Source organism: Lampetra fluviatilis, chromosome 14 (assembly GCF_964198595.1).
Source record: "Lampetra fluviatilis chromosome 14, kcLamFluv1.1, whole genome shotgun sequence".
NCBI lineage: Eukaryota > Metazoa > Chordata > Hyperoartia > Petromyzontiformes > Petromyzontidae > Lampetra > Lampetra fluviatilis.
The window spans coordinates 5,578,175-5,592,017 of record NC_136288.1 but is presented as its reverse complement, the minus strand read 5'-3'; the positions used below and the strand labels follow the sequence as shown (position 1 = coordinate 5,592,017).

Genomic DNA, 13,843 nt, shown 5'->3' with positions numbered 1-13,843 from the left:
GGGGTTTTGTCGGATTTCAGAAGCGATTCTAGAATGTGGAAGTTATTCTGAGATCTGACAGCCTGACTAGAAATTGGATGGGATACTGTCTAGGAATATCAGCTTTTGTCGTAGGCTTGGCTTGCGTGGTGCCTAAGGGATGGCAGAACAGCTATGAATGCTCGATTATATCAATGCAGAGCTTTGAGCACATCCCTGCACCCAAATGAAGTGGGTTTTTAGAGGCACTGACTGACTCCCACACACCAAACAGTCATTCATCCATATGGCCAAAAAATCCCGACGATCAACCCGCCTGGAAATGTATATTGAAGCTAAATTAGGCCTTCCTGGGTAAATAAAAAGCATCACTGACTCCCCATGTTCGACGAGATGTGTGAGAGAGGCCTTCATCAAGCAGTGGACTGGTTGGTCTTGGGTGGAGTACAAAGGCTTCAACTTACGGGAGTGCAGGAGGGCATTGCGATGGAGAGTTTTGATTCTGTTTTGCACAGAAAACATAAAACTGGCAAGTCAAACAAAGGACTAAATACATGTATGGTTTGTGCGTGTGGGGCTATCGTATGGTGAATTTAGAAAACTCACCGGGCAAATGGGGCCAATTGGCAGACCTCTAGGGGATGAGACTGGCAAGGTACACAATGTGAGCGATGTGAGGTAACTATAGAGAACAGGGGGGTCAGGTGCACACGGTGTCCGTGTAGCAAACAAATACACTTGGGAGCACGAGCATTACACATAAGTGGCAATACTACAACAACACCAGCATCACACATTGGGTTTGCACACATCCACACTTTACATGCTTGCGCAGTAGGAAAATGTTTAAATGCAAAATAATAATAATAATAGGTTCCATTTGGCTGTACAGTCTGTTGGGCGAGGTTTTTATATTTGAATGAATTGCCATTGATGAAGGTGGATGCTGCAATGGGATAATGGTTAGCAGCACGCTGGGTTTCGATCCAGAGGTCACCGGTTGAAATTCCCAGTGTGCCAGTTGAAACAATGGGGCAAGTTTCTTACATTCCCTTCCACCTCTTTCCACCCAGCAGTATAATTGGGTCCACCGCTGTTAGTCGATTGGATGGTCATGTGTGGTGAGGTAAAGTGTGGGTACATACACCTCTTCCAAGAGACCGAACCATTTTTGAAGAGTAGGCTCTCAAAAGCCCCTGCTATTGAAGGGCCTCATTGCAACGGAAGCATTAAAAGCAATTGCAGGTCTGGATGTTTACATTTGTAATCAATAGAGGTGGGATTCATTCCTTAAAATATAACACTTCTGGGAGGGCTGTGCTGTCATTCGAGTTGGGAGCGGAATGGTGTATTGATTAATTGGCATATTTTTAGGATAAATACCTTGAACAGTTTGTGTAAGAATCCAATATTTTATGTTCATATCCAGCACATTGTACATACTGTAACAGGTTCATGTGACCCACACCCCCAATTGCTAGAAACCGCTACATTCACCACACTGTGAACAACGTAATCAATGTGTGCATCACATTGTGGTGCCTGACTTGTGACATCTAATTGAGTCACAAGGGGAAGGAGCATTGTTACACACCAAGTCAGAGTGCTAGACGCACCAACAGAAGGTGCGTCGGTTCAAATCCCAGGTGTATGTATATATGTATGTTGAACGTCTTTCACACCGTGCGTGCTAATCAGAGGTGGCTGTCAACTCGGCTTATTGTCCTTGCGGGGTCAGTTAAAATGAGTGATATTTTGTGGGAAGTCAACAGTGGTCATCTTATAATGGGGAGGCTCGCGCCCTGGAATAGGCACGTGGACTTTCCACGAATCGATAAGAGCTTCTGATGAAGATGAGTTCTGCCCCAAATGCGCACTTGAGGCGGGGAGACACTGGATTATAAATTAGCTGAGAGGGAGTGGGTCACAAAGCATCTGCATTGCAAATCGATGCATCTAACATCTCTAACGGTGGCTCCAGTCCAGGAATTTTATTTGGCTTTGTGCTTGCATCTTGTGAGGGAATGTGTTATTCATTGATCATACGTGATGTTGTGTAGAAAGCATCGGCTTTCCAGAGACCCTGATTGATTCACAACAAACAGTTAATGATTAGAAAGCCAAATGAAACGGTAATATTTACAGTGAATTTTTTTTTATTAAATAATCCCTCCCTGAGGTTGAAGATTTTCTTGTTTAAGGAGGATCATACATGAGGATGCTGAACCAATTATTTGTTCAAAGAATGTTTTGTTCATAGGAGGAAACAGCAATGCCGGTAGAAACCCCATTTACTTAAGGTCTGCATAGACAGGTTTGCAAACTCGCTTTCTGTGCTGCCATCTCCTGGCAGTACAGATCTATATGTTCAACTATCCTTTGCTTCCAAAGCAGTGGGTTACAGGTTGCTATCAGAATGTTGTGATTTTTCAGTAGCCACACAATTAATTCTTCGTATGGAAAATTGAGTATTGCATCTATTCTGTGAGGTACAGTATTTCTGAAGTTACATCTCATTACATGAAGAGCCTTCATAACTACACATGCATTGCCTTCAGTGAACGTACACATAAATAAGAGGTTAACGCAAATACTGTAATAACACGGATCTTGTTAGCTGTCACTGTGAGGAAAATAAGCTCTTGGTGTTTCAGTTGATTACCCTTCTTCAGGAAATATGGAGGTTTGCACACAGTCTTAAGTAATAGATTATGGCCAGTGGGTTTGAGCAGTCTGTGATGTAATTTTATGGACCATTTGGTGTGTAACGGGTCATGAGCGTTCACTATGTTTGTACGCACACCTAGAGTTAGTATGCAGATTGACTGAGAGAAGTGCAGAAGTTCAATCAATTTTCTCATTGGCCAAATGTGATTGTGTAATTAAAACGGCTGTATGAATAGGCCATTTTCTTGGACTGCACAGCATATCCTGCATTGCTGTACGTGTGAATGAGGCTCTGTGGAATGGAAACTACTGTGATGATGAAAACAAAAACTGCATTTCTGAATTGGGAAACATCATGTCCTACCGTTTAAACAAGAGGTATTCCGGCTATGTATGTATAGCTGAGGTTTTCCAGTCTTATATGTCTTGACTACAATAATACTTCTTCTTGGTTCTTTCTACGTGACTTTACCGAAAGAACCAAGAAGATGAATCCCTGCAGTCACGAAAGCTTTAAATCGAAATACAATAATACTATCTCAGTTCCCTCTCAGCCCCACACTTTGTAGAAATGTAAACAAGCATTTTGAGTGTTTTGTATCATACATGACAATGACAATCTATTACAACCGGTATTTCGCACCATTCTCATAGAGCAAGGCTGTCATGAAGGCTCTGATTTACAAACAGTCTGAAATAGTTTCACAGTCGGGAGCGATGTTGTTACATGTAATCCCAGAGAAATTACAAGCTGTTCTGTGTGGTTTGTTGGATATCCCTGTTCAAAATGTGGCCACTTTTCAAACAAACCCGAAAGTAAGTCACCCAAATCGGGATGTGACCCAATATGGCGACTGTGCACATGGCCTGAAATCCAGCACTGTGGAGGCAGCGAGGGGTTGACGGATCGCACAGACGTCTTGCGACTTGCCTTCCCATGGGCATCGAGGTGCCATCCTCTGGACTCTCCCCGAGAAGGCAGTACAGCAAGTGAAATAATCGCCATTTGTTTCCATCTATACGGGGATAGGGTGTTGCCCCCTCGTACTTGTCGGTTTTTTCCGTGCGGTCTGAATTCCTCCAAACACGTACAAAATAACCGCTCATCGTTAATTGACTGAAACACTTCTTAAAACGAAAAAGAGCCATACGACTCATTGCAACTCTCCTGGATAAATAAGTCAAACCTTTGCACACAAAGTACACCACAAAGTCTCTATAAATCCAGCATGGCCCATAATGTGTTACGCACAGGTTTGCACTATGCAATGACATGCAACACTTTGTTTACATACAATTTGATAGCAAATATCTGCTTGATATGAACAATGGCATTATTGTAAGCACTGCACATTAATCAAATGCTGTTTAAATGTTGGCGCTTTGAATTTTCACATTATTAGAAGGCCAAGGTCATAAGTAAATAGACACATGAGTGCCATAGAGTAATAATGTTTAATCAACTTAATGAAAAGATAATAGTCCAAGTTCCAGTCAGATGGTGTCTTTTGTATGGGAAAATAAATGAGTCATCATGATCGCAAGTGAGATGCTTTGTTCATTGTGCATTTGTTGTGCTTTTTGATCACAAATGCGGACATCATGGCAGACTGAGTGACTTAGTTTGGCAGCTCGAGGTCAGGGCTATTGCCACAGTGTATTAATATGTGTAAAGTGCTTCTAGTCTGATACGGCCGTGATTATTTATGCTGAAGTGTCTACTAATAAAGAGGTGGTGAATGATAGCTTATTTTTTAAATCTTCACTATCAGCTAGGCATAGTGCATGTTAGGGACAGTTATTTAATTGCTTCATAATGATGAAATTGTTTATATTGCACGAACAATAATCACTGACATTAATTATTGTGTTAATATTTTACAATTGTTGGATGCCATTTTTTCACTTAAAGTGATATTATTTTTTCTTGTCTATACCTTCGTTTTATTTTGTGGATCTGTCTGTATCGTGTTGTAATTGTTTTGAAATCTTTGTAACAAACGTCCCTATTTTACGATATACAGATTGATTGATGTGCTCATCGAGTTCTGAATAAAGTTTTTGTTTTTTTGTTTGTGACACAATACAAATTATGATATATGTAAGACTTCATTGGAACAAATATTACGACAAACCCACCAGCCAGGATATTGGTTTCATCCATTCAAAACAGAAAAGTATTGCACATGGCATGCTCATATCGTGCCATGAATAAAATTAATTATTTGCGGGTGATAAAAGTAGGCCTCAAAATCTATAGCGAGAGTACTTGGCTCAGATCCAGGTGAAGGCCACTAAAAACGTTCGGCAAGTTTCAGAGACGTGATCACTTATTGAGCAGCAATGTGGGTTTCATAAAAAAAGGCAATTAGTGCATCGTCTGTGTTGGGGTGATGCCATCGTATTTGGCCAGCATGAAAGAACGGGGCCAAATCATAAGTCAATTTGTGAATGCTATTTAAAGGCAGGCAAGAGTCCAATAGGACAGCCGGTCTCTTTTCAAGAAGGACCTGGACGAAGCTGTAGAAAGTATAACATTAAGTGCAGACTCAAAATATTGTAAATATAACATGATATATAAGCACGGAGAAACACATTCAGATATTGTGCAGTGACACTATGAGAAAAATCTAAAAAAATCATAATCAAAATACTATATCTGTGCTACTAATTTTATGTAGCCAGCGTCCTTGAGCGCCAAGACTATTATTCAGGAGGGTCCTGCATTGTGATGTTGGGCCAATTCCATAAATTAGTGTTTGGCATGTGGGAGGAAATTGTAGCGGCCAAAAAAATAACTCCACCCATATCCATGTCACGCCTCAACCCCTCACGTCTACAAAACCTGCCAGGCCCTGATGGTAAACCATCCAAGTGCATGCATTTTTTTTAATTATTTGGCTGCTATACATTTCCACATGTTGAGCCACTTCGTTGAGCTATCATTTGTGGCCAGGTTGCTTCTGAATAAGAAGCTAACAGCTCAGTGGGCTTTACCTGATAAAATATAAATAGTTTCGTTTTATTTAAAAACACATTTAGCGATTTGCTTACATTTCCTATACTTTGCATTCCTATTGTGTTTTGTATTGTTCGTTGTTATAACGTTCTGACCTGCCCCGACTGGATATCTGTGAAAAAGAGCATTATCGCTCATCGGATTCCTCCAGCATAAATACAGGTTATGATTCTGAAGTACTCGCCATGCTCATGCAAGCTTAGCATCAGAAATCTTATGAGATGAATGCATACTCATTTAGGATGACATCAAACATGTACAGATATTACAACTATAATAAGCCAAAAATGTGTGTGTGTCCCGCACGTGACGTCACTCCACATGAGGCCCACCCCCCCGCGTGACATCACTCCATATGATGCCCACCCCCCCTCATTAACATTCATGAGTGGGTGGATTTTTACATTAACGCAGAGGGAGGTTGAGCTGAATTAAATAATTCATTACGCAAAGTGGCTTCAAAAATGACGTTTCTTTACAGAAAGTGACGGTGAAAAAGCTAGTAATATATATATAATACATACACCAATAACATATGTAGGATGGACAATAACAGTAAAATTTAAAGTGTGTTGTTCGGAAAAAAGGAAGGAACCAGAAAGAGAGGAAGGGCTAACAAAGAATGGCTTGACGACGTTATATATATTGGTGCCAGAAAGATGTGCACTACTTGAGCATATTGGCACAAGACAGAGGAAAGTGGAAACACATGATGATTGGTGTAATGTCTTGCACTTAATTTTGCAATTGTTAATAATGCATAACAACTCAATTTGAGTCGTAACGAATCTTGGCAGGACTGTTTCAGGACATACAGCTGGGAGGTTTGAATCGTGGGCTTGGAAAGAGAGGTTTAAAATCAGGAAAAAAAGTGGTTAATTTCATTAATTGTTGCAATACACACCTGTAATCCATGGGTATCAAGGTGCCATAGCCTGGTTCACTAGGAGAGGGTGGTACAGTAAATTTGAACTCCATCTGTTCCATCTGTGTGGGATAGAGTGTTGCCCTCTCATTGCGTGGCTGCTGTCTTTCTGCTTGTCAATGGTTCCTCGCACATTCGAGTCATTCTCCCTGTTCGAGAGTGAGCAAATACTGTGTTTATTGCAAGATTAAATTGTTATCATTAACTACAGTCCAGGGTGATCCTTGTATATTTAACCTACCAAGTCATAGAAAGTACAGAAATAATACAATCATAGGTTGTGTTGAGGACTGTTCAACGTGGCATCCTGTGTATGCCACAAAATCTCCTCAGTTAATGTAGTTTTTATTATGTTTTTTCCCATATTAATTAATCGAACCAAGTGTCACATATTCTTTGGTTCTTTCGGTAAAGTCACGTAGATAGTAAACAACAACAAAAACTCACGACGTTTCGATCGCAAAACAAGCAGTCGAAATCTACGTGACTTTACCGAAACAAACGAAATAATATGAATTCCCGCAGTCACGAAAAAAAAATTAAGTGTCACATAATTTGCGATACAATTTGTAATGACATTTCCTTTTGTGGCACACGCTGTGTATGTAAAATGTACCACAGATCCGTGACTCTCAATCCATGCCACCACCGTTAACTGTAAGATACGGCAGCCATTGCTTTTACAATATTAAATCCACTGTTGAGAATAAATTAATACAGGATAATTAGAGAGCAGTGAGGTGTCTGTAAATGGATGACGCTGTATATAAACAGATGACTGCACTTGGTTTTATTCTGGCTGGGGTTTAAGCACTTGCTTGCCTGGCAGTCCTATAGCTCTTTGGATGTGGTTGCGGCAAGTGGGAAGTGGCCAGAGAAAGTCAGGGCGGCATTATATTCTCGGCCAACAGATTATATGAGCAGAACATTATAGAACACACTTTCTTCACGTGGTCTATTGAAATTTGGCAGAAGAATGCATTTTTAATCACACACGTTATACTATATGGCATGTAACCGAGTTAAGATGTACACCCACCAAAAGCAGCTTAAAATAAAAACAAGCACAAGGGACTGCAATTTTATTGTTTCGCTTGTGGCATGTTGATAACCCAATTAGACTGAAGTGCATTTTGAAAGGTTCAAAGAATGTACATTTGCAATCAGCAACAAGGTCTTGCATATTCTTGGTTCTTTCGGTAAAGTCACGTAGAAGGGAAATAATAAAAATATAAAACAATTAAATTCTCACGACGCTTCGACTGCAACACAAGCAATCATCATCACACCTGGACTTCACACCTGATGATGATTGCTTGTGTTGCAGTCAAAACGTCGTGAGAATTTTTTATATTTTTATTATTTCCCTTCTACGTGACTTTACCGAAAGAACCAAGAATATGAATCCCTGCAGTCACGAAAGCTTTAAATCAAAGGTATTGCATGTTATTGTTTCCAAATATATATTATTTGTTTGTGAGTCACTAAAAATCCAGTTTTGGAAGGGATTTTTTTTCCAACTCAGTTTAATTTTGTGTTGTTTACCATTTTTGTTTGTTTTTCCCAGGGATCTGCCAGACCACCCAATGTCCCTGGAGGAAGTGTAAGTAATAATAATCATTTTGAACGCAATTATTTTTACCATCATCAGACAATCACAGTAAATGTAACACGGATACTTTCCGTGAACAAATATTATTTATTCATAATTAACTTTTTCGGTCAGATCACATAAATAAAATGTGAGTCGTATACCTTCTTCCACCAGACAGCCAATTAATAAAGTTGTCACGTGAACAAACGTGCCTATTCATTACTGCTTCAACAACAAATGCACAATACACCGTTTAGAGCAATCTCACAACGTTTAAATGGGTGTGACGGTTCGCTCACGTAACTTATCGTAAGATAAAATAACATGATTTATGTCAATACATTCATCATAAGTAGCACTTCCTGCCACTCCCTGCTCCCTTGTGAATGCACATTGATGACATCATACACCCGATTTAAGGCCCAAGAAAGGAGGACATTTTCGCAACTCTGGCTCCTGCCTGATGATGCTTTTTGTAACTATCAATGAAATGTCGTGCCCATTTAAATGTTGTCAGATTGTGTTCTCACACACCGGTAAGCTGAAACAAGTATGTATTGCTATGTTTGTTCAAGTGAAGACTTTATTAATCGGCTGTGTCGGATGGAGGAGGGTTTTATGACATACAAAAAAATGGTATGAATCACAATCCTAGCAGTATGCCAGTTCTATTTTCAAATCATAATTAGCATTTTCAACAAACTATTGCAAAATTATGTTGTTGCTCTGTTAAACATAATATTTCACGTAGCCACATTTTCGTCCTTGTTTTACCAAAATGTATTGTTAAATGAATGCAATAATTAGATTAGTAATGCAAAACGATTATTCGGAATCACAACATAACATTAATGCTTTGTATGTTGAGATGATATCATCGTTTGTGTGCACATAGCCTCATAACAGCCACCAGCTCAAAATAGCTGAGAACTGCATACCGGTGTAATTATCTTTTGGACTCATCTGTACAGTATAGCCATGCTTGTATTCTGCTGTTAATCCGGTTATTATAAATTATGAACTTAAAAAACTTTACCTGAAGAAAACCTCACTGATTCAAGGTTTTATAAAATACAGGTCCTGCTTGGGATGGTAGGTTAATACATTCTCAAATATATTCTTGGGTCTTTCGGTAAAGTCACGTAGATAGGTTCAAAGAAAATAACCAAAAATAACCAAAAACTACGACGTTTCGATTGCAACACAAGCAGTCGTTTTTAGGAAAAGAGGGGTTAGCTTCCAAGGCAAACTGTCTATAAGGGTTTGAAATGGGCATCGCCCAAATGTCAGCAGCCAATGATAATGTAAGTGGTGAACAGCCAACCCGACGGTGGTTGGTTTTCCACCAATCAAAGGGCTGCCAGGTGAAAATTTAAATTGATTTCTCTAAGACGAAGGTACTTTGCAAGCCCACTGGCTATCAACAAAGATTAGTTCATGAAGCCATCCATATATATAGACACAGACACAATTTAAACCGAGAAGATGGGTACAAACTGAGCAATCAATGGAAGGATGTTATCAACCAGTTTAAGTCATAATTGGCTATGATGTTCCCATCCGACCACCTTCCAATGTTGTGCTTTACGCCCATTTCAAACTTGCGTTTTCTTTACAGTCACTTCGCGTGCCGACCCCTTGGTTGCGGCTCTGCGATCTCCCATTAACATGCTAATCTCTCTTTAACATGCTAATTTTCACCTGGCAGCCCTTTGATTGGTGGAAAACTAAACACCGTCAGGTTGGCTGCCCACCACTTACATTATCATTGGCTGCTGACATTTGGGCTATGCCCATTTCAAACCCTTATAGACAGTTTTCCTTTGGAAGCTAACCCCCCTTTTCCTGAAGACGACCGCTTGTGTTGCGATCGAAACGTCGTAGTTTTCTGTAATTTTTTTTATTCTTTTCTTTGAACCTATGTACGTGACTTTACCGAAAGACCCAAAAATATTAATTCCTGCAGTCTCGAATATATGTTTGGTTTCCATAAGGAAACCATTGTGTGCAATTGAATATTTATGATGTTTTATTTTTCCCTGTAACAATGTTACAAAGTAATTTTTGATCATTTGATTTTTAAAAGAAAAATGTATAACACGTTTAACCTTTAAATAAATATAAGAAATGCCATATTAAATCACATATATTGCTCTTGTTAATAGTTCTCATTTGTGATATGTATTTGAAAGTTGCTTTGTCATTATTAAATGTCGAAGTCTAGTGTCAATGCCCAGTATACCTAAAGGATCAATTGTCTTCTGCTTTTTGAAACCACATATCCTGCTCAGATATGTGAAATGCATATCTCGATGCTTGGCGGCATTTAATGATGCATTTGTGACAGTCTTGTGTAAACTTTTATCGCAGAGATATCCAGTCACCAAAGGCCCACCTGCTTTTCCTGATCTCTCTGGGGCAGGGGTATGTTGTGCCTCTTAAAGGTTGTATGAATAACATTTTGTGTTAAGTCATGATGCCGTGGAATTTTACAATATTTATTTAGCACTGTCATGGCACGTTATGGATTATAGCAATCATAACAATAAAACAATAAAATCACGAGGTCTGTTTCACCTGTAAAAATAAAACAACATTTTAGTCTCTCAGCCAATGTGACAACTGCTCAAATCTATTACAGTCGTATTTCTTTGAGCAAACTAAATGTGGGCCAGTTTTGAGTCAACTCATTTCATCAGCAGACCGTGTCCTGTGATTGGCTGTTATTTCAGACAAGTCCTCCATGAATACCAAGGGCTCCACTCAGCACAATGCAGCAACGTTGTGCCCGGTATATGATTTGTTAGAATGGTGGCCTTTGAGGAATTAAATTATGCATGACAACATACACTTTTACTTCAGCAGCCACTACATGGGAGTGCATACGGGATTTTGTGCAGTTTTCCTGTCTGCATTAAACAAGCCCCACGCTATATTGGTGGACGGCAATGTTGCCTAACACCAGGTAACCCAAGTAAGGTTTTTGTTTTGTAGGCCTCACTCTAATCATGAAGTCACCGAAAGTTGTATTTGGTTCTAGAGTTTGCCTGGTACAGTAACAAGAACAACATTCTGCTGAAGAATAACATTTCTTTATTAGGCACCATAGGCTGATGGACTAAAATGTTGTTTTGATTTTAACGTATAATAATCACAATTAATATCACTATCATTATTATTGTTATTAATGCAGCACTCTGTTTTAATTATTAACATAGAATAAAAAAACCAATAACAATCACAGCAACGTTGTACATCTGAGTGTGTATATTATCACACACACTCAAGAAAACCAAATTAAGGTGTCGTTACTTGCATTCTTGTATTTGTCATGTTTTTTTCCCAGGGTGTTCTGAATGGGTTTCCTGGCTTGGCCGGGAATTCTGGGCAGAGAGTAAGTTTAATTCAACATTATTGCAGTACCTAAAAAAGAAAATGTCGACATTTAGCTTCATATTGTATTATAGTTGCATCATTTACCGTTATTGTTGTTAGCTTTGTGTTTTATTTAAAACAAACTTTTCTAAATTACAAGCTGTGATAAATAAAATGCGTATATAAAATTCTAAAATGCATTGATGTCAGTAACTGCCATTCTACCCGAGGCGGCGTGGAGGCAGACCATGGTGCACATGGTCAATATGCATATTCATTGTTGAGTGTGGGGCCGTGTGCCACTAAACCAGCTACTTGAATGTAAATCTGACATAGGTGAAACCATCATGTGTATAAATTTCTCACCAACAGGGAACATAGCACCTGCAGGAGGCAGTGGAGAAAGTAGGTTTTTGCCCTGTGTGTGCAGTTTCGGCATTCTTTCCTCACATGATGGTTTCACCTCTATGAGATGTGCAAATCCTACATTAAAGTGGCTGAATTACTGGCATACGACCCTACACTCACAAATAAATACGCATGTTGTGCATGTCTTTGAGTCCCTGACATCAATTAGGGTTAATTGTCAGTCCCTGACATCAGTTATTTGAGGGGCCAATTATTTATTTATTTCTGAGAACATTGTATTTTTATTTTTGTCTCATGCAAGAATACTTTGAAAACAATAAAACATCCCAAGCAGGACATGAATAGAAATTAGTATTAAGATCAGTGATGGTTTTCTCTGTAAATATATATCATCAAGATGGCAATATGAAATTGTTTATTTTCTTGTTGAGTGTGGGGTTTATGACCACTAAGCACAATATTTGGAAAGTTTTCTGCATTTTGTGACTTTTGGAAATTCATATTAAAAAAACTTTCAAGAAGTATTCTTCATATCCTGGGGTTGATAATATACATTTGGAGAAAAAAACATCTTATTGTAAGTCTTGTTGGACAGGTGTAGGGTTTTACGATTTATGATTAATATTTCGCAGGTCCTATGTTAACAGTGACTTTTCACCCTCGGAGTTTCTGATGCTGCGTGCTTTGATGTGGGTCTGTCAATGGGCAGTGTTCACTCTTGGTAGGGCTCAGGTTATAACTCAGCCTTTTTATCCCACTAATTTAACATTGGGACTTTGCGTCCAAAAAGGAGCCATGTGATGCCATGAATCCCAAGTGGCCCTCAGTCCAATAGAAACTGGTAATGGAATTCTGGGTCTTATCACGTTGGCTGTTTCATTTGCTGAAAGTCTCCTGTACTTTGTTGAAGGAAATATGACTTTGGCTGCAAAGCTATAAACATGACCTATACCATCCTGAATAGTTTAAAAGTTTGGAGATAAATTATATTTGTTTTGATGCAAGCTAATTTGACTCAACACTTGTGAAAAATTGTAAAAATACATAAAATTGGGACAAAAAATAAAATACTTGGTTTAAAAAAAAATAGCTTTAAAATGCATACTGTATTCATGTTCGTACATGTTTGTATGGTGTAATTGAGAATGAGATGTTCCATCTCGAGGGATTTTCCAGGTGAAATGTTTAATAAAATAGTTTTTAGCAAAAATCAAAGCAAATGTAAAAAATCTTACAAAAATGTATAATGAATGATATATGCTAATGTAATATTACCATCTGGACATTATTATATTAATGGCATACATAACATGCAAATGTTGTTCAAATAGCTTTCCATGGTGCTGCATATAGGATAGCGCGACATTTATTTCATCACAATTTTTTGTGAAATATCTGACGTCTCATTTAGATTGTGAACTGCATCATGCCAATGTACTTTATTTTAATAATCTGTCATGAAAATAGAATTGTATTTATGGTGTTGCATTGAGTGTGTCAGAGATGTAAGGAGAACAAAAAAACGTTATTGAGCTAGGAACAATACGGATCTCCCATTTATAGTCCTGAGTCAATATTGGAAATTCCACATTTCTATGGTGGTGGCTGGGGTCTTCACTTTAGACAAACACTTTTGAATTTCCAACAAAGTGATCCTCATTTCATCAATGCATGGTTGAGTCGACCCCGAACTGGGATTTTTATTTGCAACCGTCTGATCGCGAGCTGTTCACTTTATCACTGAGGTACCCTGCCAAATGGAAAAGGTGTTGACATAATTAGAATACACTGCTAAGAATATGGCAGTGTGAATCTACTAGTCTTAGATTGGATAAATGTGTAATGACAGTAGAGTCGTCTTTACATATGTATAAAAAGTCAACTGTGTTTCTGCATGTGGTTTGGGCGAAATTTC

General features: G+C 38.7%; 1 protein-coding gene across 1 annotated transcript in view; it reads left to right on the top strand.

Moving 5' to 3' along the window:
* The window catches only part of LOC144935774 (uncharacterized), a 44,602-nt gene that overhangs the window by 4,919 nt on the left and 25,840 nt on the right, over window positions 1-13,843 (top strand). Inside the window, exons 4-5 of the mRNA XM_078862514.1 lie at window positions 10,555-10,608; window positions 11,531-11,578. Of these exons, the coding sequence (XP_078718640.1) occupies window positions 10,555-10,608; window positions 11,531-11,578 (102 nt within the window). The remainder of the gene's footprint in view (window positions 1-10,554; window positions 10,609-11,530; window positions 11,579-13,843) is intronic.